General features: G+C 49.3%; 8 protein-coding genes across 8 annotated transcripts; 5 read left to right on the forward strand and 3 right to left on the reverse strand.

The window, feature by feature from the left end:
- Window positions 1–93: 93 nt before the first annotated feature.
- Window positions 94–2273, reverse strand: BDQ94DRAFT_165994 (uncharacterized protein; the record flags this gene model as incomplete). The annotated part of the gene is made up of 2 exons (XM_026770446.1): window positions 94–1808; window positions 1883–2273. The coding sequence occupies 2 exons, from the start codon at window positions 2271–2273 to the stop codon at window positions 94–96; spliced, it is 2106 nt and encodes a 701-aa protein (XP_026631941.1).
- A 300-nt stretch (window positions 2274–2573) lies between these two features.
- Window positions 2574–4262, reverse strand: BDQ94DRAFT_134888 (uncharacterized protein). Its single transcript, XM_026764560.1, has 4 exons — window positions 3675–4262; window positions 3580–3608; window positions 3367–3504; window positions 2574–3301 (listed from the first exon to the last, which is right to left on the reverse strand). The coding sequence occupies exons 1-4, from the start codon at window positions 3847–3849 to the stop codon at window positions 2924–2926; spliced, it is 720 nt and encodes a 239-aa protein (XP_026631942.1). The 5' UTR covers window positions 3850–4262; the 3' UTR covers window positions 2574–2923.
- Window positions 4263–4970: 708 nt separating this feature from the next.
- BDQ94DRAFT_134889 (uncharacterized protein) lies at window positions 4971–6344 on the forward strand. The gene has a single exon (XM_026764561.1). The coding sequence runs from the start codon at window positions 5456–5458 to the stop codon at window positions 5936–5938; it is 483 nt and encodes a 160-aa protein (XP_026631943.1). The 5' UTR covers window positions 4971–5455; the 3' UTR covers window positions 5939–6344.
- A 73-nt stretch (window positions 6345–6417) lies between these two features.
- BDQ94DRAFT_134890 (uncharacterized protein) lies at window positions 6418–7067 on the forward strand. The gene has a single exon (XM_026764562.1). It carries the CDS (start codon window positions 6557–6559, stop codon window positions 6770–6772), a length of 216 nt encoding a protein of 71 aa, XP_026631944.1. The 5' UTR covers window positions 6418–6556; the 3' UTR covers window positions 6773–7067.
- Window positions 7068–8822: 1755 nt separating this feature from the next.
- BDQ94DRAFT_134892 (recombinase RAD51) lies at window positions 8823–10494 on the forward strand. The gene is made up of 4 exons (XM_026764563.1): window positions 8823–9166; window positions 9244–9323; window positions 9410–9477; window positions 9545–10494. Exons 1-4 carry the CDS (start codon window positions 9083–9085, stop codon window positions 10354–10356), a joined length of 1044 nt encoding a protein of 347 aa, XP_026631945.1. The 5' UTR covers window positions 8823–9082; the 3' UTR covers window positions 10357–10494.
- A 229-nt stretch (window positions 10495–10723) lies between these two features.
- On the forward strand, window positions 10724–15112 carry BDQ94DRAFT_179818 (nucleoporin Nup120/160). Its single transcript, XM_026773480.1, has 3 exons — window positions 10724–11376; window positions 11458–13599; window positions 13652–15112. Exons 1-3 carry the CDS (start codon window positions 10737–10739, stop codon window positions 14872–14874), a joined length of 4005 nt encoding a protein of 1334 aa, XP_026631946.1. The 5' UTR covers window positions 10724–10736; the 3' UTR covers window positions 14875–15112.
- A 736-nt stretch (window positions 15113–15848) lies between these two features.
- abcB (putative ABC multidrug transporter) lies at window positions 15849–21594 on the reverse strand. Its single transcript, XM_026764564.1, has 15 exons — window positions 21139–21594; window positions 20435–20972; window positions 20149–20375; window positions 19813–20092; window positions 19513–19746; window positions 18670–19460; window positions 18452–18614; window positions 18036–18392; window positions 17857–17980; window positions 17728–17799; window positions 17565–17680; window positions 16879–17497; window positions 16735–16815; window positions 16305–16679; window positions 15849–16240 (listed from the first exon to the last, which is right to left on the reverse strand). Exons 1-15 carry the CDS (start codon window positions 21352–21354, stop codon window positions 16000–16002), a joined length of 4434 nt encoding a protein of 1477 aa, XP_026631947.1. The 5' UTR covers window positions 21355–21594; the 3' UTR covers window positions 15849–15999.
- A 326-nt stretch (window positions 21595–21920) lies between these two features.
- BDQ94DRAFT_134903 (uncharacterized protein) lies at window positions 21921–22283 on the forward strand. Its single transcript, XM_026764565.1, has one exon. It carries the CDS (start codon window positions 22031–22033, stop codon window positions 22262–22264), a length of 234 nt encoding a protein of 77 aa, XP_026631948.1. The 5' UTR covers window positions 21921–22030; the 3' UTR covers window positions 22265–22283.
- The last annotated feature ends 4396 nt before the right edge of the window (window positions 22284–26679 follow it).

Genomic DNA, 26679 nt, shown 5'->3' on the forward strand with positions numbered 1-26679 from the left:
AATGAAATGCGTTTGTAAAAGAAGAAAGAAAAAAAAAAATCCCAGCCAATATTACAATGCCCCCCTGCTAAGGGACCGACACAGAGGAAATCTCTACCGGATCTTCTCCAGCAGCAGCTTCGCACCACTGCTGACTGGGCTGCCCTTCTTGCCATCCTTGCTAGTCTCCGACGACGCCTTCTCCAGCGCCTTCTTGTTCTTCTTCAGCGTCTTCAGCAACTCGACCTTCTTCTCAAAGTCGTCCGACTCCGCAAGAGCCACCACGACAAACACATTGGATCCCGTGGCCCACGACATGGTCTCTTCTTGGATCTGCTCGTAAAGGAGACCGTGGAAGTTGAGCGGAGGCTGCACCTTCTCGACCTTCTTCTCGGCAGCGTTAAACCGTCCACCCTGAACCAGTGACTTGAGCAACCGACCCACGAACGGAGAGTCCTTGGTGTCGGCTCTGGATTTGGCGGCCTCAGCCACGGCGGCCAATGCGGCGCTCTTGTCTCCATCGGCTTCGAACAACACCTCGGAGATGAATTGGCATCCAAAGCTCGTCTCGAGGAGAGAGTCGGCACGTGCGGAAATGAGCTCGAGCACGCTCGCCGACGCAGCCTTGACCAGCTCCTGTCGTCGAAGCTCGGGATCCTTCTTGGAGGTCTCCTTACGAATGTCACGAATCTCCTTCAGCAACTCATGGTCGCCGTCAGGCAGAAGCCACTTGACCCGGTCGCCGACAAACGGATACAGGATGGGGATACGCGCTGTCAAGTCGTTCACTTGGAAAAGCAGCTCTTCGTTCCGTGCCTCGGCGTCCATTCCCTGGTTCAGAAGTTCGGGGAAGATCAACTTCGAGGTAAGCTTAGTATCGTCAATAACTTCGTATGCCGTCAACAGAACCAGATGTCCGTGGAGATCGCCGGCCATCATCTTGATGGTATCTCTGTAGAAGCGGGTAAGGAGCTTGCGGTCCTTGGCGTTGGAGTACGCCAGACTCAACGACATCACCCGTGCACCAGACTTGGTAAAAGCCAAGTTCTTCACCAGGTCTCCCTCTTCATCACCCTTCAGCAGCTCAACGAACTCATTAGCCTCGGAGCTGCCCGGCTTAGTGTTAAGGTAGTACTGCAGCATGGCGTCGTGCAGGATGGTGAAACCAGAGTTGCGCTTCTGCACCAGCTGGTTGACAAGCTCCCAGAGGTAGTGCATGATGGGGCCCCTCTTCTCCGGGTGCGCCTCGAGGATCTTAGAGAGGTCTGCACTGGGAGGGCCGTTCTTGTCATCCCTAAAGATGACGAATTCCGGGCCATACCACTCACGGAGGAGGTTCGCCTTCTGTTCCTTCGTCGCAACCGTGCGGTAGATATCGTCGAGAATCCAAGACCCCTCGGGGTGTCTGATGAGTCTCTTGACATGTCCGTAGAACTCGGGCACGATCAAATCACGAACCTCAGCATCACCGTGAACAATCAACTTTCCGACCAGGAACTTGGCATATCGGCTCTGCGCAAGCTCATTGTAGCTGCCCTTCAGTTCCGTGGCGATCATCTTCCGTTGCTCCATGTTGGCGTATTTGAGGGCCGTCTGGATGACACGGACCGAGTCATGCTTGAAAACGAAGTCCTTCACACGTCCAGTAATGATTTCAAAAAGCTCCTTGATGAGCTTCTTCCGCTCCTCGAGCGGAACATGGGACTTGCGACGCAGCTGCTCCCACAGCTTCTTCGAGCGACCGATCATATCAGCGTTGGGTCTGGCGGCCCTGCGCTCTTGCAGGAGGGCCTTTTGCTTCGCATGCGATTCGCGCGACGTAGACTTATCTAAATAATCAAAAGCAACACATTAGTACCAGACTTTTCACCGATGGAAAAATCAATCAATAAATCAATCATACTTTGCTGAGCATCCGCATCCGCAGACTTGGGCTTCTTCCCAGTATCTTCCTTCTCCTCGGCCTCCTCAACATCATCCATAGCAACATCCTCCTCGTCATCCTCATCATCCAGAGCATCAATTTCCGAATCATCAACATCATCCAAGTCAAAGTCATCCTCATCATCATCATCCTCAGATTCAGATTCCTCCTTCTGCGCCTTCTTCTTGCTAGGAGTCTTCTTATCCTTCTTTCCACCCTTGTCGCCCTTCTTCGACACAGACTTGGATGCCTTCACGGGAGCCGCAGACGACTTGGCCTTCTTCGCGGGCACGGACACCGGCGTCTTCGTCTTGGTCCGTTTTCCATTGCGCTCGTCGCCGGCGTCTACTCGACGCTTAACCCCGACCATGGTGGATATGTTTCTTTTAGGGGTTGAAACAGAAGTAGAAAAAAAAGAAGCTATACCCGTGAAAGGAAAACTTCTCTAGCGGGGGATCAGACAGGAAAAAATATAAAATGATACGCCGCCCGCGGGTTAGCTTGCTCTTTTGTCCGGAGAATGGACTTTTTTTTCCCTAACCGTTTTTTGCTTTTTTCGGGGAGGGCGGTCGAGATTTGGTTGGGTTTGGTTTGTTTGCATTGCTGATAAGAGGTGCCCGTGTCTATCTGATGAATTGGGTTTCCGCGGATGGATTGGACTGGATCCATGCAGTTTCGAATATTGTGAATTAGAAGGATCGGTTTTATTGATTTATCAATTGACTTGGTAGGAGGCATTGGTCATCTAGTCATTTATATTGGCTCAGAAAAACGTTTGGCATGCAGGAATCTCTATCGATGGATCAAAAGAAACATCAAAAGTCACCGATGCAAAGCCCCGACAGCGCGCAATGCGATTAGATTTAAGCCAAAACCCACACAATGAATCAGACAAGCAACACGCACAACTGTCGAGGGTGATTGAAAAACAAAAATAATTCACTTCAATGGTAATCCCCTTCCAGACGCCTACAGATTATGAATTACCCAGTATATAGTTACACACCCCCTGCGCTCGTATCACGCATCATGCACCTCCGATTCTGCATTAGCCGGCGGTGCTTTGAAAGTACCTAATTCTGAGCCCACATTGCTTGGGCCTCTCTTACGGCCTGGGATGTGAAAGCCGAGAGTCGATGATTTGGTGGTACTGGAGTTCTGTGAAGAGTCGTTTGTGAAGTCCCCAAATCGAGAGAAGATGCTCTTCCGCTTTGGTTTGACTTCCTCGTCGTCGAGCGCAACCTCCTCATATTGCTCTTCTTCCATGGCTTCCGGCTGCTTGCTTAGATTTGAGTATAGCGTAGATGGTGTTGATGTTATATGGGAGACTCGAGAGTCAAGCGATGTCCGAGATGGCATCGCATCGGTATAGCATACGGGTGATCGGGCGGAGATATCCTGTAAGCGTGGTGTAAGTCACTCTTGCGAAAAACAAACAGGTTCAAGTACGAATGGGTAATTACAAATGATCGGCGATACGAATCAAATGATTCGCGAGATATCGAGAAGGGTTCGTTCTCATTTACGAGATCGCGATGGTGCGAGGATCTCGGAGAACCAGGGTACTTGCGCCAGAAGCCCTGTTTCTCTGGAGGTGAGGGCTGTTGACATGTGAGTTACTTGTCCGCATGCGAAAAAGTCCCGCCATGTGATTGTAACGGTAGTGGTTCACATACGGGATGGTAGATTCCATTGGCGTCGACGACTGGCGGGAAGAGGATAGAGTTAGCGGGGTAAAAAGATCCATTGAACTTGGTCCCAGGTGGCATACCACTGAGTTTATATTCAGGTGGCTCATTTTCGGAACTCTTCCTGAAGCTCAAAGGACTCGAGCCATGAGTGTCGAGTGAGACCTGGCTAGCAGAGTTATCGTTGGGAGCGGCACTGACTTCCCCGCCATTGGGGGCAGTGGACTTTCTGGACAAGAAGTTGCGGAACGGCGCCATGGTGAAATGCTAAGGAAGGGAAGCAGTCGCGCAGGCGCAAAGAGACGGAGAGTCCCTGACAGGAGAATAAATATGATGAGGTGGTCAAGCAACAATGGCGAGACCTGAACCGGGCGAGTTGCTTGCCAGGATGTACAACGCTCAAACCTCACATGATCGGCGGTCTCGGGCATCGGTTCAATTTATGAAAGGGTGGTTCATCCGCTGGCGGTGCAATCACAATCTGTTGGACGGGGTCGTTCCGACTTTTGCGAGGGGTAAGAAAAAATTGGAAGAAGAAAAAAAAAATCCTAATGGCTCTCAACACAGTTGATTTGCCACTGAGTTGTGTGCAACGAACCTATCCAGACTAGCCAGGCATTTTGACCTCTCACTAGTCGAAAACAAGGCCGGGGAACTTGGGCACATCATCATCGCCTTTATCCCAGGCATTGTAGTTCCATACTAGTGTCCGAGATAGCGTCATTGTGCCCCATTCATGTTCCTTTTCATGAGGGGGGTTATGCATCACCTGACTAAGCATTTCCTTGTCTTGGTAACGTCAACAATGCCATCGTAAACGTAGTCCACACGGTGCTATTACTACATGGCTACAACTCTATTCTGACTATCAATGGTTACCCTACCTTATCCGTTAAATTTCCAGGATCTCTTCTGAAACCCCTGATGGCTACTAAGTTGAGATGATTGGTTTTTGTTTCTCTGTTTCCCCCTTGCCGCGTGCTAATAGCATGATAATGACTTGGAAGAATACCACTGGAAACGCTCTCACATTCATTCATATCAAGCAAGGCGACATAGCTCGCTGTAGATCATACTTACTTGCAGCGGCGTCGTCACCTTCATAAGTCAGAAGTTGTGGCTTGCAGAACCCCATCCCCGTACATGCCAATCTATCGGATACGATATCCCATTGGCCGTGTGTCAAAGCCAGGGGGGCACATGCAACCTCTGCCGACCATGCTTCGTTGAAGTCTATCTACCTCTGGCTAGTTATATTGATGCAGAGTCTAAGAGGGTGCTAACACATACTCTGTAAAAAGCGCTCGGGGGTGTTGATCTCTTTCCGCCTAGCAGACTATAGACGTCCGCGTCGATTATGCTCTAGCCCGAAGACGATTGGCTCATTGTAATGTATCTCCATTGCTATTGACAGTTGACACATATACAGCGTATAACTATCCCAGTGGCAGCTATATTCTTCTCTCGTATTTGGTTAAGCATGGCCAAGAGCCTCCGACATTACCTTTCTGAAGGCTGCCGACCCAGTAGTATGAGGCCAACACGGGTCCTTTAAAGGCACCTACCCGTGGAGCTCTTGCCAAACATGACGGAGGCAGTGGTGTGCCTGCCATGTACATGCGTGTCATGAGTATTGCTGCACTCCATCTGATCGTCTTTATGAGACAATCCAACGTGATTATTCTGGCTCATTCCGCTTGCGATCGAGATATCACATAGCTTGAAAAAGTATAGGTCAGACTCCACGTTTTGCTACTGGCAGCAAGTTGATTCTCGTCTGAGATAGCGACACAATCGAGTCGATGTCTAGATATCTTATCTGACATCTTGTTGTCCACAGCCTCTCCTACTATCAACTATCACCATGCCTAAACTTTCGCCGCTGATCGTCTCGGTACTATCGATTTTCGTTTTGGTCGGACTGGTCTCTGCCACTGTCCTCCCCCGGAATATCAGATGCGAAATTACCGCACCTTACTGTGAAGATAAGACCGGCCATTTGATTACTACTCTGCGCCGTGACGTTCATGGCGACTACGACGCCGATGTTGAAGATCTGAGCGATTCCGCTCAAGATGAATTAGCAGCCCCTCTTTGCAACGACAATTCCCAATGCAACCTTGGCCAAATCTGCAACCAGGGTTTCTGTGTCGCAGGTTGTAAGTCCAATGTGGACTGTTCTCGCTTTCACACCTGTTCCAAAGGGTCGTGCACAGATAGCCGTGGTAGCAGATGCGCCCCAAACAGGAGCAGATGTTCTCTCAGCGCCGAATGCTGCTCCGGACGATGCAAGCGCTGGGGCGGTTTCGTGGGAAGAAGAAGGTGCAGGGGCTTTAGAGATGTGTGAGGTTAATAGCCTGGCTGCTTCTATTGAAGCCTTATGTGGGCGGACTGGTGGCTGGAGGGAAACGAAGTATTGTCTACCAGTTGTGGCGCTGAATGAATTGCCTCTCTTGGGCACAAAGGCAACCACTATCGCCTCACCTATTGCATGGATCATGTATTAGTATCAGAGCGGAGAGGAATGAAGGACGCATCTTTAGACAACATGATAACTTCATTAGTAGATTTGTCGATTGTAGTAAACCAGTCAGTTACCGTGGGTTAGTCGTAGCTACACATTGATACCTTACTGGTATGTATTCGTAATGTCACAGACTCACACCCATTGGAGGAGTAGTTAATATAATGATATATTCTCTGAATGGAACTGTGTCCAGTGCAAAAGATTGCAGTTTGCTCTTGAAATGAGCAAAAATCCAGCGAATACGACATGCTGTGAGTAACACATAAGTAAGATGCAATATAATTATTTAATATCTGTCACGGATAGTCCGGTGGGAGGTCAGCCGCCAAGTCAATAACCTTGCTTAGGTAATTGCCAGCGGGACTGGTGCCTGGTACGAATCCCGGGGTCGTCATTGTACTCGTGCGAGTAATCCACGATGCTATGAGGCGCTAAGCAATGGAAGTGACCCTTGAGGGAAGCAATTCTGCAGAGACATTTCCACCCCGGGATGGCGTCGCCAGATTACACCGTCCCGTTACAGGGAAGTTGGCACTTTGGCTGAGCAACTACTATTCTCTTCTTTTTGCTTCCTTTTTTTTTGGGCCATATAAATGGGTGCTAAATATTCCTTCTAATTCTTTGCGCATAAATCTGCCACTCTTTAGTGAATGAATTAGCAGTTTCAACTCTATCCGTGTGTTACGTTGATGTTCAATACTAAGAGTTTCAGACGGTCGTTGTGTATGGCTTCGCTTCAGTCCGCATTAGTATATATCAGGACCGTTGCTTTCCGCTTTACCCCCGATGGCCGGCCCTTCGAGCTGAACAATTTATCTATGGAAACCGTCTGAATCCAAGTGTCGATAGACTGTTATTTATGGTGAATATCTTAAGCCCAACGATGAAAGATCACAGTGTCTAGGCAGGTATGCTATTGAATCCCGCTGTCATCATATGTTACTATGCCGCATTCACTTCATGAACCTTCTTTCCCCCATTGCAGTCTAGTACTTGCACCTTCCCCAGCTACCAATATTGTAACGAAGGACCAGCTATCTGCTTTCGTACCTGGTAGCCTGCATCTCCCACCCCCCCAATTTCAAGCACCATACACTGTTCAGGATACCCTCCAGGCTCACAACTGAAGCAGCAAAGCCGACCTCGACATACGTCCTCTACAGAACTGTCTGGGACAGTTACAATCCGCACCAGCGAAGTCACCCAGGAGAAGCCTTTTGTCTATAATTTACACGACTGTTTTCCTGAATCTACGCTGGCTGCATTTCCCCAAAAAGACCCAACACCCACAAAACGCACCATGAATTTCTGGATTGGTTGGGCGCTCTGGCAGAAACTGAGCTTTGTAAGATACCAAAGGCCTCAAGAACGAGGAATGTCGCTAATCTACTGACCAGGCGCTCGCAGGTCTTCTGGTAAGGAGTCAGTGCTAGAATGGGGTACATCTCACTAACACGTCAAGGCGTTGGTATTGGTGTACTCATTCATCGTCCTAGCCTACAACAGGCGAAAGACCATGAAATATGCCACCGCCGAAGCACGACAGAAAGCAGAGATGCAACCCATGCTGGCCGAACCGTGCGATATACCGTTTGGCGCTAGAGCTTTGGAGAAGGGAATTCAAGTGGAAGGCATATGGACACCAGATTGCCATTCTGCAAGACAGTCCACCACTCACTCGGGTAGTAGACCTGGAAGTACTGCGTCGGCGCCCAGGCCGATGTTGATGACGTTGACAGGAGATGATATCCAAGGTCTTGAGCGAACATATCAACCGGCACCCAGCCCAAGCATCTATGACCAGTGCAGCTCCCCCAAGGTTCTAGACATCGAACACGGACAAACTGAGTACATATCTCTCTCGCCAACCAACCAGTCTCTCCAGCTGGATGGCCCCATTAGTATTGGACCGGAATACTCATCTGACTTAGACAAGCGTCGCTCAAGGTGGTTTGGTGCGCGAAGCTCGTGGGTCAAGAAGCCCTTCGACAGTTACAAAAGAAGATCAACACCAGAGGGTAAGGTCCTGAAGTATAACGGCCTGAACTTAGCAAGCTAAATATTACACAGGGCTTCGCCGCACTTCATCGGAAAGTTTCAGAAGGAGAATCAGCAAACTCATAGACGAGAATATCCGGACAAACCCGGCTGAAATATATCAACTAAGGGCCATAAACCAGGAGACGCTTGAAGGCCGTAGAACGCCATCACCGACGAGGTCGCAAGGCATTGCAAATGCCATGCTATGAGCGTGCGTGACCAGATTGATTTGCCATCCTTCCAGCCAGCCTCTGCTGTTGACCCAGTTACATGCAAATGCAACAATACTATTGAGAGGCCCATCACCCAATCGTTGGATATCGTTTAGTCATGGATAAGCCTCGGTTACCGTGACGAAATATGTTGCGAAACAACTGCACCCCGGAAGCGCGCAGTACATGCAACGGAGACGGATTGTATTTTCTTTTTTCTTTTCTTTATTGTGATACAGAGAAAGTATGTGCTTCATATGCAGTCGAATAGCACAGATTTGACTTGACACGTATTGTATTAATGTAGACATAAGGATAGGCCTCACAATTGTCAACTAAGCTGAGAACGGTAAATGGCCCACCAAGGCAACAATCTGATGCCGCTGGGCACGTGATGTCGCGACTGCCTGGACGCGTCCACAATCTCAACATGACTTGAATAAACGCGCTGCGACAACGGCAATTTGCCACCATAGAATAAAAACCACGGATTTCTGGACAATTCTGCCTTATTGATCACGGAAGCCGGGTCGTGTGTTGCAGTCGATCCAGTGGTGAGATTTGAACCACATCAGGAAACCGCAACTGATCTAGACGCGTGTGCGCGCGATCAACAGGCTAGATCTATTGCCATCCCCCTAGACTTCTTTGCAGTATAGCTACAAAAACCACTGGATTCCGACGCTACAGAAGTCTGAGCCCTGTGTGAAAGATGACTGCCGACACCGATACTCAGAATGAGTACGACGATGGGCTTCCGGGCCCCGGAGCGCCCACGCCACTCTCTTCCCTGGAGGTGAGCAATTCAAACGGCAAAATAATATATGTGATGACGGGTAGGTGAAGTGCATGTACTGATGCTCTTCGTAACAGGGTGTCTCGGGCCTGACAAGTAGGGATATTAAGCTGTTTGTTGATGCTGGATACAACACTGTTGAGTCGGTTGCATATACGTACGTCTATCCTTTGCCAGTCTGCTTCCGTGCCATCGCCCTTTTTTTCAGTTCTGCTCACAAGCATGTTCTTGATTATGGTACAGGCCGAAACGTTTGTTGGAACAAATCAAGGGTATTTCGGAACAGAAAGCCACGAAAGTCCTGGTTGAGGGTGAGTATTGCTCTTGTGGCATTGGAACTCGTGCGCGAGGATCTTGTCTGACTCAATGAATTTGTAGCTATGAAGCTTGTACCGATGGGCTTTACCACCGCGACCGAAATGCATGCGCGACGAAACGAACTTATCTCAATCACGACAGGCTCGAAACAGTTAGACACCCTTCTTGGAGGTGGCCTTGAGACAGGCTCTATCACAGAGATCTTTGGAGAGTTCAGGACAGGAAAAAGTCAGATATGTCATACACTCGCCGTGACTTGCCAATTGCCTTTTGATATGGGCGGAGGAGAAGGAAAATGCCTATACATTGACACAGAAGGTACCTTCCGACCAGTGCGTCTGTTGGCGGTTGCACAGCGATACGGGCTGGTGGGAGAAGAGGTGCTGGATAATGTGGCGTACGCTCGTGCGTACAACTCAGACCATCAACTTCAGCTACTCAACCAAGCTTCTCAGATGATGTGCGAGACTCGGTTCTCGCTCCTTGTCGTTGATTCTGCCACTTCTCTGTACCGGACAGACTTCAACGGTCGTGGTGAATTGTCGTCGAGACAAACACATCTCGCGAAGTTCATGCGTACTCTGCAGCGCCTCGCTGATGAGTTTGGTATTGCGGTCGTCATTACGAACCAGGTCGTTGCCCAGGTGGATGGTGGCCCGAGTGCAATGTTCAATCCCGATCCGAAGAAGCCAATCGGTGGTAACATTATTGCGCATGCAAGTACGACGCGGCTAAGTTTGAAGAAAGGACGGGGCGAGACTCGGGTCTGTAAAATCTACGATAGCCCATGTCTCCCTGAGAGCGATTGTTTGTTCGCTATCAATGAGGATGGTATCGGGGACCCGAACCCCAAGGACTTGGAGAATGACTGAAAAGGGCGCGGATAGACTCTCAGGCTACGAGTTCATGATTATAGTTGTTTTGCTAGCATGTATAGGCTGCGTAAATAATAATAGCCTCGGACATTCTAATATTCAGTATAACTAGTCATCATTTTTTGTAATATGAGTCAATTCGCATTATCCATCGAATCGGTTGGTGTAGTTGCGGAGATGCGGCAAGGCGGTGGCAGCTTTATTGCTGGGGGCGGCGCCAAGACCTGTTTTTTCTGGAGCGCCGAAAGAGCTTCAGCTTCTGCCCTTCAACTCCGCCGTGCAGCGACACCTCCCTCCAATTACCTCCATCGGCCATGGAGACTTGAACTGACCATTAACTCCAGATCGTGCAGTGTGGTCTGTTCCTTAGTCAAGTCATGGCTAGAATCTACAAAGATACCCGGGTCGACCTCCGGCCGTACTCGCCGAACACCGTCGTCAACATCCCGATCTCGACCCAAGAAAGTACGCAAAGCCGCGCGCGATTCTCGGTCATCTCAAGCCCCAACCGTGACGAGCCGGTCGCGAAGGACGAAGACGAATTTTCCAAACGATACTTAGCGAGCCAGGGTTCGATCTATTTCCGCAAACGCAATGTCTACCCCCGAACCTATCTGTGGAGAGTTGTCGACAACAGCAAGATCTTGGAAATCCAGTGCGTGGATCTGACGAAGGCTGGTATCGAGCACCACGAATACAATGTAACACTGCGCTTGGAATTTGAGGAAGGAATTGTTCCTTCAGGCGTTGATTTTGCGGATCTGGAGGATCACGAAGCGTTGAGCGTGTTCGTGATCACCACCTCTAAGACTCTCCACACCTTGACACTGCGCCCTGAGTTCTTCCGTAGGACTGCATCAATTGACGATAACATCTCCGACTGGTGCAAGACTTTCAACCCGGCACCTCTCACATTCTCTTATCCGCACCGTCTACATGCGAGCAGCCCGCTGGAGCTGTTCGTCTCCCTCGATAATGGCGCGCTTTTGCGCCTGACTAGGAAGTCTGGTGATGATGGTAATTCCACCTTCCTTGCTTTTGTTTCACACCACCAATTGTCATGTAACTTTGATACTGATCTGTCTTGATGTGTCTCAGGCTCCCACTGGTCTTCCCTGACATTCGACGAAAGAACCTGGGGCTCGTCGATTCGTGGGCTGGTCAAATGGCATGCGCAGCCGTCGATAAAATACAGAGGACGCACCCTTGAATTGAGCGCGCCAAATGCTATCGCCACTACAACCGATCAGACTTATGTATTCGCTGTCTGCTTGAACCACACGCTCAAGATCTGGAACCTTGCTACCAACAAGTTGGCTGCTACGAAGGACCTATTGGACCGTGAGGTGCAACCGTCGGAGGAGTCTTTGTACTCGCTGAATCCGTCCGAAACTTCCTTCATTAGGGTCTTTAATATGGAGCGTGCGCTTGACGGTGCCTACCGTTATTACGTCGTCACTTACTCGCCGTTCGAAGACGGGCTCTTCAAGTTCTGGGCTGTAAAGGGAGGCCTGACATCGCCGCTTGTTATTGAGGATCTGTACCCGGGTGCTGCATTGAAGCCTCTAGATCCCGACTCGACCGGGAGCATGTTCTGGAGTATCGCCGACTTCCAGATCAAGCCTGCAGAGGAAGGAAAACGCATGGAGCTGTGGGTTCTGTGGAGAAACAGCAGCCTATACCAGCTGTTCACGCTACATTTCAACTTCGAAACACTGGTGACGGATTGGAAGTCCAATTGGGCGTCTACAGTTACGGACACCCGTGGCCAGGAATATCCCCCTGTCATGGCCTTGTCTGATGTGGTGGACCCGACGGAGAAGTGGCTCGAGTTCCTTCTGCAGCCCAACAAATACTCGGCGGAGGTCCTTGAGACTGCTCTCTCTATCTACCAGGAGGCACTCAGACCTCTGTCATCACCCAGCACGCTGAAGAAAAGCGCTCCTCTTGCAGAAAGGCTCTGCTCTACGGTTGCTGCTACTGTCTCTCTCCGCAAGTACGCCGATGATGGGATGGACTTCACACGGTATCGGACAGATACGGACTCGAAGTGGCGCCAATTCTGGCAGATTGCGGATGATGTCAACAAGAGAAGATTCGAGCCAGTCTCCCTTGCATATGACGCTTACTATGAGACACCGTGGATGGTCCTTTCCGACAGCTGCGCTGTAATCCGTGAATGTAGCTCAACCGAACTTATTTTACACAACTCTGGTCCAGAGCTTCGCGCGGAAGCACCTAAGATCGTTGATCGCTGGAGGCACCGGAATCTGGATTCAGAGATCGGCAGCCTCTTCGAGGATGCCTCTCACCTTCTGAACGTTGCCTCTAGCTTCCGGAGGAGCTTCGCTGCTGAACTTGAAGTGGCATGCCAGGGTGCCCTTGAAGCAGAGCTGTTCACTGAACCCTCCATCTCTGTGCAGGATAGGATGGAGGCGTTCCGCGAGCGATGTGATTTTGGAGAGCAAATCTCTAATAAGACATACGATGGTCTGGTTGCTGCCATTAACGAGCGTTTGAATATCTTCAGCTTGCAGAATGAAGTCTTCTACACCCTTGTGGACACGATTCCACTGGGCTTCCCTGGAAAGGACTCTGACCTCGTAAACACTCATTTCGGTGTCAAGGTCATCGTCAACGGTGTCCAAGAGACGATTGCCTTCACGCGAAAGACTCTGACAGACCTCTTATATATGATTATTTTCATCGATGGTGAGGTTCAGCAAGAGGAAGACTCGACATTCGACGCCGCAGACTTGTTCGTCACCATTATAACCCTCCTGAGGGAGTACGAGATGATGTCTTGGCTGAGCTCGAATTCCCGCAAGTGCTCTGACAGACCGGCGAAGGCCACCGACGACATGTCTGTCACCTCGTTCTCTGTCAAGGAAACACCAGCAACAAAGGGTGGCGAGAGGATAGCGACTATCCTTGAGGATCTGTTCGCCAGCGATATCAAGCCACGTCAAGCCGTCGGCCTGCCCCAGAGCTACACGATATCTCTTGGTATCCGGGACATACTCTCTTGGGTGACTCGTCAAGGCGAAGTCGCCTATCCCAATGCTCTTGTCTACATACAATGCGACCTCATCGCCAAGAACAACATTGACCTTGCATGGGACTTCCTCCGCTTCCAAGCGAGCACGTCCTGGGCAACCTATGTTAAGGGTCGGCTGTACGTTGCCATGTCCGAATACGACACTGCGGCTTTGTATTTCCGCAAAGCTGCCTATCTTCTTTGTAAGTATTCGCCTCACCTATCCGTTGTGAGCCTCTGTCTGACCTTGCACAGCGTGCGGAAAACCCCTGGGTAACCTGCACGAGATGTCCTCGACCCTCCTGGACATCGTCTCCGTGGACTGCTTCCACAACGGCCTTCCCAAGTACTTCCAACACATCTTGACGATATTCGAACATGCGCGCTCGTTCTCCCACGTTGCCGACTTCGCCAGCCTCGCGCTACAGGCACTTTCCAGTGAGCACGGAAGCGAGCAAGACCCCGAATTCGCCAGCTTACGGGCCGACCTCCTCTCACGTCTGTTCTATGCGTCCCTGCAGAACTGCCAGTTCGACCAGGCATACTCCGCGCTGGCCAGATACCGGGACCGCGCCCTGCAGAAGTCTGCCCTGAGCTCTCTCATCACCGGCATCCTGGCCGCCTCAGGACCCGGCACCGCTGGACTAGAGAAGATCCTTCACTTCCCGACAACGCTCATCCCCAACATCGCCTCCCACGTAGACGATATCCTGGCCTCGCTTGCCCGCAAGCAGACCTCCTTCAGCTCCTACCTCGACACAGAGAGCAAATGGGCCGACAGCACCCCCGACTACCAGCGAATCCTACAAGCATACCGTATCGCACGGGGCGACTACCGCGGCGCAGCAGAGATAGCCTACCGCAACGTCCAGCGCCTCCGCCACGCGCGAGACCACTCAACCCATCTGGTCCTCACCCGGGCGCGAGAAACCGACGACAGCCGACCCATCGAGGAAGACGACCCGGAAAGCAAGGAAATTCGCCACGAGCTCCTCTCCCTCATCAACCTCCTCGCCTGCGTCGACAAGAGCGAATCCTACATCCTCGTGGATAGAGACGGACCATCCTCCTCTTCCTACAATCCCCTCACCGACCGCCGTCGCAGCAGTCTCGCCCCCGCCGATGACGACGGAAACGTCTTCATGGAAGACGCCGAAGCCACTACTACTGGTGGCCCGGCTTCTCCCACCCCCTACAGCTCCTCATCCCACCCCAACCAACACCGTCGCCTCAGCGCCAGCCCAACCGCCATCCGTCCCTCCAGCCGTCGCGACAGCAAGTCCTCCATCACATCCGCCACCATCACAATCCCCCAACGTCGCGCCATCGTAACGCTGGACCATCTGCGTCGCGAGTTCCAGACCGAGCTGGATCGCGTCAGCCGTATCGAGCGTGGCGACTGGGAATTTGGAATCCTCGATGACGGTGATCCCGCTATTGGAGGCCAGGATCATGATGATACGATGCTTCTCGCGTAGATTTGCTACTTTCAGCTTAAAGCTATTCCTGATTTATTTTTTCCCTTTCGATTTTCTCATTGTTCAACTATTTTCCTTATTTTTTCCGTCCACTCAATCCATCCAATCGTCTATTACACAATAAATACGGGAGTTGAAGGAATCTTAGTTACTACTATAGCTAGGTAGTTGCCTTGTTACGCTAGTCTAGTCTAGTCTAGTCAAGTTCGATTCGGTTACATCGTGATCAGCCCTGTTGTCATCCTGTTTTCTTAATATCCCCCTATTAATACTCCGGACTTATCCTAGAACAGTAAGATTGTGTATATCTCCGATCCGGACATTTTCCTTGTTTTTCTTTCTTCCTTCCGCATGCTTTCCTGCTCGATCGATCGATCTGGGGCGGCTGGCTGGAAGGATCGTGTGTGCGTGTGTATGCATGTATGTATGCTGTAAAGTACTCGTGTGTGAGTGGTGGGCTAGTAAAGTAGGAGGAGCAGAGTTCGGGTGTAGTATTCTATTTTAGGCCTAGATACTGTTTCTTCAACCTTGATGGATGATGGAGATTCTTTCTATGTTAGCTTAGTTTCAATTTAGGAAGTTGTCTAGATCCCTAGGAAGGAGTGTTGATCCTGATCATTGCTTGCTAGTACTATCCAGTATCTGGCTATTCCGTGACTTGGTGGAGTTGTGTGAAAGGACATGTGGATGGGTCCACGTAAGTCCGGATCTAGTTTGTCATGAACAAATATTATATGCCGGGTGGTTATACCGGTGAGGATTAGTTTGGGTCGAGTTCCTTGATTTCTTCCCTGTTCCTTGCCGTGGAGGTATCCAGACTCCAGAGTCATGCATGCCTGACACGCTAAGAGATCGGGCCCATCCGCTCCCCCCGGCCCCTTTTGAAGAATTCGGGGAATGGTGAAGAAGTGGCCCTTTACAGATCGAATCTGGTTTTCGCACATGTTCGCATGAATGAGAAACTCAATTATATTACCCGCTCGGATAGATCGAGCTTAAAGTTTCATTAAATTAACCCCTAGATTTTATTATGTACCGTCATTGAAATGTGACCCATCATGGTTCATATGTACCTCCCTGCTGGCCGCCCCACGCCGTCAAGCCAGCTAGCCAGTCACACTAAGCCTAGGGCGACTCCTCCTGTTCATCCATCGCCAAACTTGCATAAAGCCTGCTAAAGTGTGACTTGTCTGAACAGAGCAGGGTATGCGGGTTTCCGCACTCCACTATACGACCCGCGTCTAGAACGACAACCTTGTCGTAGTCGAGGATCGTGTCAAGTTTGTGCGCAACGGTGAGAATGGTGTGGGAGCTAAACTTCTCGCGGATGATCCGTTGCATTATTTCGTCGGTTTTGGTGTCCACACTATGCATCAAATCCGAGTCAGTAACTGTGTTCGGGGTACTGGGTTGGAAGGGAACGTGCGTACCTGCTTGTGGCTTCATCAAGGACAAGGATATTTCCTGGCCGGAGAATGGCTCGTGCGAGACAGAAGAGCTGTTGCTGGCCATGAGATAGGAAGAGATCATCAATGTCGACGTCAAGGCCGCCTTTCTCCTGGACCTTGGAATACAGGCCCACGCTCCTGAGAGCATGCGTAATGGCTTCATCGGAAAAGCACCCTGTCGGATCGGCATTTGCTCTCACACTACCCTTCATGAGAAGGGGACTCTGAGAGACTCCATTGATCCGCGAGCGGATTCCCTGACGTGGCAATTGGCTTATGTCGAGCCCATCAATCAGAATTTGGCCGGTAGTGATATCCACCATACGGAACATGCTCATTATGAGTGATGTTTTACCACTAATCGAATGGTATTAGCGGCTAAGCTGCACGATACGTCGGTCAGGTTCCTTACCTTCCAGTCCTGCCACAAATCCCCACCTTTTCACCACCCCGTATGGTCAGGGATACCTCTTGAAGGACCGGCTCAGAAGCCCTATATCCGAAAAATGTAAGCTCCGAGGCGATGTAGTGAGTGGGATATCAAGCACTTCCTTACCTATACTCTGCGGACACAGACTTAAACTCGATCTCCCCATTCGATGGCCAGTTCGGTGGTATCTCACGATTTTCCGTCGGTAGATCCTCTGACGGTACTTCTTCTGTGAATGTTCTGACACGATGGATCGAGCCAATGTGTGTTTCGAGATTTGTCCAGAAGGTTATCAGCAGTTTGATGCTTTGGCTGAACTGGATGACGTTTAGCAATGCCACTCCAACGTACCCTGCGCTGATTGAGCCCCTCAGCACCACAACAAGCACAATTAGCAAAACTGCAATGCCTGCGACTACCATATCCAGGCTGAGTGTAAGCCAGCGTTGGATGGCGTATAGAAGGTAGAAAGGTCTTTGGGAACGATCCAGCAGCACATCATTCTTCTCCTGCAAGGCCTGTTGCCACCCAAAAGCCCTCAGGGTTACCAGACCACTAAGACAATCGGTAAAATGAGAGAAAAGTGGCGCCTTCTCTTCCAGATCTAGCAGCCGTAGTTGTCGAGATGTCCGGAGATACATCTTTTGTATGAGATAGACGATGAGAATCACTAGTGGGAATGAGATAGCGGCGTATTTCGAAGCAACCGCTATCAAGATCATCTGAGCTATGCAGAGAGCGAGAGCTAGTAAGAACCAAGAGTAAGCGACCATGCTAAGGAGCTCAAATTTTTATTCAGCCTTGAAACCTACTCGCAAATGTGTTGATAGCAGCAATGGGAAGTTCCATGTCGATGAGCTGCAAATCCTGACTGAACCTGTTGAGGATAGCACCGCTATCGGTTTTGGAGAAGAACAACATCGGAGCACTATTTATGAGTTAGTGTACATTCCTCACATTCGATGTGGGACATACCTGAGCACTGTAGTCAAGAGCTCACGGTGGAAGACCTCTCCAGATTTTGGCACCATAGTAATCACCATTTGCCTAAAACAGAGTTAGCTAGAATAATGACCAGGGCTGTTATTGGATTGGGTCACTGACCAACAACCAACCATGAGGCAGATCATGCCTATAACGCCGAGCATAGCATATATCCCGAGATAATATCCTGTGTGCTTGCCAGGTTCCGCCTCATTCGAACTGGCCCACCAATTCACCCAGATGCCTGCGTCAAAGTCAGTTAACAACTTTATCATTGGAGAAATTTTGATAGCTCGTACTTGGAAAAGATATGCAGAATACAAAGCTCGCTATAGCCACGATAAAGATAATGGTAGGAATCCAACCAATAGCCTTAACGTAGTATAGGTAGATTGACAAATCCCCGCCTTTTCCTTGAGTTTCTGTATCGACACCGGGCTCGGTCTCAGTATCTGCAATCTTCGGCTTTTCTATCGTTTTGATTTGAACATCTGATGCGGGGAACAAATCTGCTCTGTAACCCCACTCGGGGAGACCAAGAGCAAAACTGGAAACATAACCACCAATTGCGTCAAGGGCCTTGAAGCTTCCTTGCTCTATAACGCGTCCGCTTTTGTCGAGTACGACAATATGGTCGGCATAAGGAGCGCGTTTCACTATTTGATCAATTAGTGATATTAAACAAATGCAGGATCGTGAAAGAGCTGTGACTTACCTGAAGAAGACGCGAATATGATTGTTGAATCTATCGAACGCAGGAGACCATGTTTCCCAATCAAGTGGTGGAAGATATGGTCTTCGGTTGTGGCATCCAAGCTGCTGAACACGTCATCTAGAATAATAACAGTTTTGCGAGCATAGACCGCTCTGGCTAGTGCCTACTTATATTAGTACAAGTCGATCTGCAGGCATGAATGCAGCCTGGGCACCTACAATGCGTTGACTTTGACCACCACTAAGAGCAACACCTTTGCTCCCGATCACCGTCTGATCACCCCGTGGTAACTGTTCAAAATCCTCAGTCAAAGCACAGGCGTATATAACTGAGTTATACCACTGGCTATCAAAGGCAGACATGGCGACAATGCAATCACGGATGGTTCCGTTCATGTGCCAAGGAGTCTGCTCGCAGAAGCTAAGACTATCCAAGGAAAGTTGGATGTTCCCATGGAGGCAAGGCACTTCTCCAAGAAAGGCTTTGAGTAGTGTAGACTTTCCGCAACCAGAGGGACCGATCAGTAGAGTGAGTCCACCTTGCGGAATCGACATCGTCAAATTCTTCAGCAACGGCTCCTTAGTCGTGTCCCATCCAAAAGCGCCATTTTGGATAGTAACAACATCTTGAACCGAAGAAGGAAGACTCTCCTTTGACGACGGGAAAGAGGTTGATCTTGACTCAGTCATGCTAACCTCTGTATCTTTGATAAGAGCCAATTGGGACTTTTCGTCAAGCGGATAGGATGAAAGACCGGTCGACTTGTCTCTCGGATCGATGTGCTCCTTTTGTTCGAGGAATTCCTGGATTCTCTTGAACGACCCAACTGATCCAGCGAAATTCATTAGAGCCATAACGAGAGACAGCAGAGGGTCTGACAATAGCGAAAACAGAGACAATGATGTGTAGACAACGGAGGTCGTCAAAGCAGCATCATTTCCTCGATCGTGAGAAATTCCGACGAAAGCCCCGAAGGCAAAAATAGGCGCAAAAATGCGCGTCAGCCAAGCTAAAAGCCTATCGTCAGATCATTCAATTCATAATGGAGGCTGTAAGCTTACCAAGGGCCATATTCCAGACCAGAAGCTTCCGGAATTTCCTGGAGATGCTCAACTCGTCAAGACGTAGATTATGAACACTGGTAAGAAGCGCTGATTGAAGACCGAGCATCTTGATACCTTTCATAGAACCAAGCATAGAAGATGTTGATGAGATGCGCTTCTCAATAGCCTCGAGCCACCTAGCTTGTCTTGACATAACGAAAGACATTGCTATAAGCGAACCGACTAACGCCACTTCAAGAGGGAGAAGAAAATGTTAGGTCCTATGAGTTCCAAGGAGACAGAAAAGGGCAGCCTTACCAATAGCGACACCAACAGGGACGACGCAAGATAAGCCCAATTGTCTTTCGAGGAGGTAGATGGCCAGACCGATCTCGAGGGCGTTACCCCATATATCATGCATAGTCTGCCAACCTTGCACAATTCTCTCAATGTCTGCGCTCATCAATGTGACAGAGGAAGCAGGATCCGCGTCTTTGGTACTCAAGGTGCACGCTTTTTCATAGATCATAGAAACAACTGCGCCTCTGACCATTGTGATGGATCGATATGTTAGATGCTGATATTGGCCCATGGTCACCTAACATCATGCCGTGTCAGAGACAGAAGATGAGAAGACAGGCCGAGCTTACTTACTCCTAGCCCAATATAAACGAGTATATAAGCGCCAATTAAACCATATCCAATGTTGTCCGTGCTCTTGTTTACAGGCTGCTCGGAGAATGATAGAGACCTTTCTAGTAACAGAGGTTGGCAAATATTAAGGGCAGCCAGCATGACTCTTGGCGGAATCACAGCTAGGATTGGCCATTTGAACGCCTTCAAGCAGGCGAACAACAGCGAGGTTTCACCGTTTTCCTTATCTGCCAAATGTCAACGCCTGCGAACTTCGACTCCTCCAGCGATTCATAGAGGATCTTACCCTTTGCAACCACACCCTTCAAGACACGGTGCAGTCTCTTGGATTCCAACTGTTTGTCGAGAGCAAACAAATCGTCAACACCAAGGACCTTGGAAAATCCGCGGCGGAACAGAGAATTCAGCCACCAGAAGAAGGACCTGTTGTAGATGCCCGCGAGGGCTTCGGGTGGGTAGTTTTCATACTCAAGCTTGAGGATGTATCGCTTCTCCGTGGCTTCGAGGAGGAGCAGGAGAATCTTGAGCCCAGCACCCACGGAAGTAAGAATCGCAATAACTTGATTGATATCCTCAGGATGTCGCAGCCAGAGCGTTCGCGTCTTCGCTATGTCAAAAAGCAAAGTCGCGCCAAGGTAAACGTTGAGAAGAAAAGATGGTCTGACAGAGAAATTGTGTTCTGCATAAGAGAAAACACAGAGTAGAAGGATCCCCACCGTCGTTACAGCGTTCGCAGCAATTGAGGCATCCGTTCGCGTCGCAGATGGAAGGGCCCATAGAACCGTCAGGGCTAAATTTAATATGCTTAATGCGATCCATGACACCTGTGAGAGATGTATGAGGTACAATGGTCAGCAACAGGATCGTGGGGTGAGTTCAGAAGTCACGGGTTCAGCCAATTCAGGCAGAGTCGCACCTGCCTATTAAAGTAGGTTGACAGATGCGCTCGTTTTGGCAAGAGGCAGCCTCCCAGAAGAAAATGGTACGTACTGTCTTTGCCCATGCAAGCCAAGAAGCTACGACTTTGCGCGGTCTTCCCAATAGATGACCGACTCGAAAGGGTATCAACAACAGAACAACGCCCAAAGGTAATACCCCTAGGATTAACTCCTCAAAGAGCAGCGAGAAATCAAAGCCGCTCCGACAATATGACGGGGGAATATGTATGGTGTTGTCCACCTGCTGGCAAGAGAGGAGTGCCGCCATGACTAGTACCTACACCCGGAATTCCATTTACAACCGCGGAGGTAGGTATCCAGAGTGGGATGTGACAATATGATTTTGGGGCGACAGGGAATCACTGTAGATTGTAAGGTTTTATGTCCAGCGAGTCTTACTGAGGTTGACTTGCAACCTTTTTTTTTGCCTTGCAAAGCCTAGACTACCAGCTCTCCAGGGATGTGCCTTTTTTAGTTTCCTGATCATTGGGAGTACCTAATACTAATCAATTGGGCCTCATGATCAGGGGCAGTGCTAGTCCAGTTGTCCTCGCATACAATGATATAATAAATATGCTATTTCTAATACTGTGTCTCAGTTTTCTCCTTGTATTGTTTTTTGATTTATTTTATTTATTCTTTTTGTTACGCTTAGGTCAAGCGTTTCGATTACTTGATTGGGACTACTTCCCATGTTATTTTATTTATTTATTTTTTCAAAAAAGAAGAAAAAAGAAAGAAAACACTTATTTTATTAATCCATACCACACTCCACCTGTAACGAACTAAGTACTTGCCGATGGCGATTAGCTACGTTGCAGAGTCCCCAGGGCGCTCGGGTGGTGATCCACCTTGGGCTCTGCACCAGCGCATCCATGGATGGTTAAGGAAAGCGAGCTTTTTGAGCAAGATGATTCGGCCCGTTCCACTCATTTCCTGCTTGAATGCATGTTTGCTTTTCCCCCGGTCCCCTTCGCAGCATTGCTTTTCTTGCCCCGGGCAAACGTTACAGGCTATCAATTCTCCTTGCCCTCGCATGTAACGTAACGATGACTTTTCTGCTCATGGGACCACGACCAGCCAACACGAGTTCGGTTCGAGCCTACATAGGCCATCGGGCTGATGAGAGGCGCTCCTCAGGTTCACCAGGTACACGAAAAATCAAGCCCCGTTCGTAGTTCGCCCCCACTGTTTTCGATGCTAATAGCCCCATCCGTCCGAAGACTGACTGAGCCCGCTGGCCAAGCTCGCTAAGGTGATGGTGTACCTTCCCGGTCATTGTTCTCAGGCCATTGTTCCATCCGTCAGACGTGGGCAGAAAAGCCACGAGCGGACTGAATCAAAAATAGGAAGTTCAGTACTAGGATCCAGTAGTATTTACCTGCCTCAAAGCAAGCCAGTCTACTGAAGGGGCGCTTGAACTAATAGTGAGCGGTCTGGAAGCTCCTTTTAACGCCGACACCGAGTGATAGAAGTAATTCAAATCCCGACTGACACCGAAGGTGATCACTGACCGCTAACCACTTGAGTATTGAATCTTATCCCTCATAAAGCTTCCAACCCAGCTTCCCCCGCAGTGGGATGGTAAACCTGGATATAACCGAGATTGCCAGATAGAGTTTGCCTCGCAAATCCCCCTTCGTGTTGATCCTACCATATCCAAAAAGGACGTAGACGTCATCATCACAGGGCAGTTTTGTGATTCTACCAGGAAAAGCAAGGGGACGGCTGAACTCGACTCCACTCGATGGTAATTCCGACGAGGATTGTCATCGAATCAGGGATATCGCTCCCCTTAACCACATCTCTAGGGACAAGTTCTAGGTGAACTGGGCTCTTATCTACCAGTAGTATGACATTGGGTACATAGGGACGTACCGCAGTCAACTGACTGTTGAGTAACTTGTGTCCAGTCCCACGGGGACAGAAATCTGGTGGCGAAATATCTTTGTCTAATCGGTCAATAAATACGAACATGATCCGGAGGCTACAGGCACTCAGTCAACAAGCTAGTTGCAAGCGAAGTGTAACGTTGTCCCTATCCTTATGTATGTAGAAGCACTCAGCGTAGCAGTGGCTGAGGACCTAAGGTAGGACGGGTGGGATGGTCGCCACAAGCGGGATAGCAATTGAAAGGTGATTCTTTACACCCGGGATCTCGAGCGGCCGGCCTTTGGTACCTGCTTTGTCGATAGGTGTGTGTATGTGTGTGAGTGGGTACAGAAGAGCATACGTCGAAGGTATGGAGGCGCCAAGGAACTAGAACTAGAATGAGAGAGCGGCGCTCAAAAGTTAGGACACCAGTGGATGAGCACTGTTGTAGATGGGCAATCATTCGGCAGAAATTCCTTGCATCTTTGAGAAGGATTTAGTGGCTGAAAGTTGGCTGCATACCCACCATTATGTGCGTTGTTAAGTTGGCTACACACGGCCTCAAGCTTGGATAATCGCTTTCGTTCGTAGCGGAGGTGGAGATGGGATGGATGGTTTTGGCGGTTGGCCACTCCCACTTACAGTATGGTAGAGCCTTTAGTGCTGCGGAAGGCTTCCGGCTGCCGCGACCCGCCTGGCAGCCTAGCAGGACTTGACTTGAGCGTTCCTTAACTACTTTGTAACTAGTTAGTGAGCTAGGCCCTCCCAGACTGACTAACTACGAAGCAGTGACTAGAATGCCTTGGATGCCTGTTGGGCGAGAGACCCCATACCCCATCGGTGCTAGATGGCCATTCCCGTTGTCGCTATCGACCACATCTTAACTCCCGTTGCTAAGTAGCCCCTATCCCCGAATTGTCTAGAGGAAAGCCCACACGACTTGGTCTTTCCTTCCCTCGGCGCAGATCCTGTCATCGATGCGATTATTAGATCATAGGCTGGACTCCAAAGCCTAGACGCCATGCCGGGGCCAACCTCTCAATGCTTACTTTTTTTTTTTTTTTTCTCTAGCCTGCAGTAGTGAACTGTCAACCAAGACATCGACGCATGACACAAAATGCTTTCCCTACTTTCCAATTTTTCTTTCCTTAATGGAAATGATTCCTATGTCACTTACCGTACTCCGCAGATACCCGTTGTATCCATTCTCCCCTCGGCAAAACGGATGTCTCGTATTCCGACAACTTTGCAGAAACCACGGAGCATTGTGCCTGATACAACCTGTCATACGGGATGTTTAAAATTCTAAGGAGTGGTAGTCTCAATGACTCGCGGCAGAATCAATTGAGCGGCAGTATTTTCACGGTTCGAATGGAACATGCTGCATTTTATTCTCCGGAAGCTATGGAAGCTTTTTTTCTGCCCTTTCGCTCCCTGAGCGCGATCGATCGATTTGAATGATACTTCCCGGACTGAGTAAGGATCGACTTTCCGTCCTTACCCGCCGTTCCTGACCCCATCGCCCCGATTTTTCCTTGCTTTTTCCCCTATTGATCGGGGTTGCGCCTGTCAAACCTGGATGACGAAGGATCGGCCTCCGACAAAAAGTAAGAAAAAACAAACGAGGAAAAAGAAAAGATATTCTTACCAGCGGTGATGGTGTGAAAAAATTGTGATATGCAGCTAACCCATATAACAGCTAGTATGCAGTACTAGCGACTCCATCCTCATCTTCCTATGGCCTCAAATATCCGAAGCGCCGAGTTCGTTTCTTTATCCCCCTGCCATCCTTGCATGGTTATTGATTTTTAGCTCGCATAGACTGTCCCGGTGGTGTGTGCTATTTATGCCAGGAAGCTTTTGATCACCCGTTTTGATAATTAAATCGCCGCGACGGCCGGAAACCATCCAGCCCAATGTAGACGGTTTGAGTGGCCAATGATAGAGTTCAAGGTACATGCAAAGTTCCTGGTAAACATTGGCTACCCAATGGCAAATCGTTTTGCCTCCATACAGTATACTAAATTTATGGAACTCAATTTCATCGATCTTCACACCAACAAACCATAAATACGGAGTATATGTAGCGAGGTTTATGCGTGCATAGCGATCCATTCGAGTATATGCACACGTCAAGTAGCCACCTCGGAGGAACGCAAGGGCTGAACTCTCGTGTTCGATGCAGCATTGATGCAATGCCGTTGGTGAGAATCTCGCCATCGCTAGTACGTACTTCCTAGCAACTTCGGAGAAAGCTTGAAATAGCAACTAGCTTCCTACCAAAGAACTCTCCTTTCTCAATTTTCTGTCTGGTTCACTTGTGGGTGTCGAAAGATTCGTCATCCTGCATGAGAAGCTAGATTTCTCTACGTCGGAGTGATCCGTCGGATTTAGATTTGGCATACGAAGAAGTCACTTTATGTTAATAGCTTACTCATGCGCTTCAGATATTTAACTAGCATCGTAGTTATTTCCTTACCTTGTATGTATTTAATATACTGATGTTTATTGGTAGGATGGCACTAGCTCTGCTCCGACGGCCAGGGCTGACCGTCTTTACTACCTAATAGGGGAAACGGTAAACTCCGCTGTTAATAACTTTAATACATTGTTGCCGCCATGACACCCGCTCTATCTGGGTGTACCTGACCCAAAACATCCAATACACTTTGCGGAGTACATGTAAACAGTAAATCGTCAATATACAAAATGAGGGCATTATGTAATTAGTAGCATAAGTCGACTTGGCTTTTCAGGTCAGATCGCGTGTAAGGGAAATACCGAAAAAGGGTACTTATCATGTGAGCCCCTCTTCGCTTCTTCTGTTCTATTTCTTTTTGTCTAATTTTTTATTCCCCTCCGAGTCCGGAGGATTATTCATTTATTTAATTATTTTCCCCCTACCACTCGAACAAGGAATACTAGCCCCTGGTTGTGGGGGGAACGTATACGAGTTTCAGTTGGACATGAGATCCATACTCATAACAAGGCATATTATCGACTAGAGTCGGCTTTAGGGTATGGAGCCGTACAAGCCCCAATTGGATCCGAGTATTGGCTTCCCGATCAGGAACTGGACTTTTGTACCCAGTCAGTAGCAACCACAGCGAGTTCACTGTCCACTCTCCGTGTCCACTCCGCGCCCTCCCCCCCCAGTAGCACCTGGATCTCTTTTCCCTACTCGCCTGCAGTGTCTGAGTTTCGGGCTTTCCTACTCGCTCCTTCCCGTTCCGACAGTTCTCCGACAGCCTTCCGAATATACTTAGTGTTATAGCCGCTACGTGCAATTACCCAGGTAGGTATACCACCTGGTGACTTGGTCCAACGTCGAGACTAAGACAGCTGAGCCCTTTCACTTCGCCGACTTTATTCCTGCAAGACTTCCCACTGGTCAGCATGCAGTCTGTCAGTCCTGTACCGTAGATTCCAGCATGTAGTGGAGCTGGATGCTAATGCAGCGCCTTTCTGACAGACAGAGCTCCTAATCGAATGTTGTTAAGCGTTCGAGACCGACCTCGAAGTTCCGGGATGATTGAGAGCCGACATAATGCACCCAAAGCTGGATACGCCCTCTTTATGCGCCCCGATTTTGAGCACCAACCAACGTCATGCCTTGGCTTGTATTGTATTGTTAAGCGTGTCAAGGCCGGTTTCCTTGATTTGGATTCGGCCTGCCCAGGGTCAAAACAATATTTTTTTTTCTCATTTTCTTTTTGTCTTC

Source organism: Aspergillus welwitschiae, assembly GCF_003344945.1.
Source record: "Aspergillus welwitschiae strain CBS 139.54b unplaced genomic scaffold BDQ94scaffold_2, whole genome shotgun sequence".
Taxonomy (NCBI): domain Eukaryota; kingdom Fungi; phylum Ascomycota; class Eurotiomycetes; order Eurotiales; family Aspergillaceae; genus Aspergillus; species Aspergillus welwitschiae.

Coding starts and splice junctions, on each gene's coding strand:
- BDQ94DRAFT_134892 (XM_026764563.1), top strand. CDS start 9,083: ATGACTGCCGACACCGATACTCAGAATGAGTACGACGATGGGCTTCCG. Junction 9,324..9,409: donor GTTGAGTCGGTTGCATATAC/GTACGTCTATCC, acceptor ATTATGGTACAG/GCCGAAACGTTTGTTGGAAC. Junction 9,478..9,544: donor CACGAAAGTCCTGGTTGAGG/GTGAGTATTGCT, acceptor ATGAATTTGTAG/CTATGAAGCTTGTACCGATG.
- abcB (XM_026764564.1), bottom strand. CDS start 21,354: ATGGCGGCACTCCTCTCTTGCCAGCAGGTGGACAACACCATACATATT. Junction 20,376..20,434: donor GAAGGGTGTGGTTGCAAAGG/GTAAGATCCTCT, acceptor GACATTTGGCAG/ATAAGGAAAACGGTGAAACC. Junction 20,093..20,148: donor TCGTTTATATTGGGCTAGGA/GTAAGTAAGCTC, acceptor GCATGATGTTAG/GTGACCATGGGCCAATATCA.
- BDQ94DRAFT_134903 (XM_026764565.1), top strand. CDS start 22,031: ATGCATGTTTGCTTTTCCCCCGGTCCCCTTCGCAGCATTGCTTTTCTT.
- BDQ94DRAFT_134889 (XM_026764561.1), top strand. CDS start 5,456: ATGCCTAAACTTTCGCCGCTGATCGTCTCGGTACTATCGATTTTCGTT.
- BDQ94DRAFT_179818 (XM_026773480.1), top strand. CDS start 10,737: ATGGCTAGAATCTACAAAGATACCCGGGTCGACCTCCGGCCGTACTCG. Junction 11,377..11,457: donor TAGGAAGTCTGGTGATGATG/GTAATTCCACCT, acceptor GATGTGTCTCAG/GCTCCCACTGGTCTTCCCTG. Junction 13,600..13,651: donor CAAAGCTGCCTATCTTCTTT/GTAAGTATTCGC, acceptor GACCTTGCACAG/CGTGCGGAAAACCCCTGGGT.
- BDQ94DRAFT_134890 (XM_026764562.1), top strand. CDS start 6,557: ATGGAAGTGACCCTTGAGGGAAGCAATTCTGCAGAGACATTTCCACCC.
- BDQ94DRAFT_134888 (XM_026764560.1), bottom strand. CDS start 3,849: ATGGCGCCGTTCCGCAACTTCTTGTCCAGAAAGTCCACTGCCCCCAAT. Junction 3,609..3,674: donor ACCTGAATATAAACTCAGTG/GTATGCCACCTG, acceptor TCTTCCCGCCAG/TCGTCGACGCCAATGGAATC. Junction 3,505..3,579: donor CCAATGGAATCTACCATCCC/GTATGTGAACCA, acceptor ACATGTCAACAG/CCCTCACCTCCAGAGAAACA.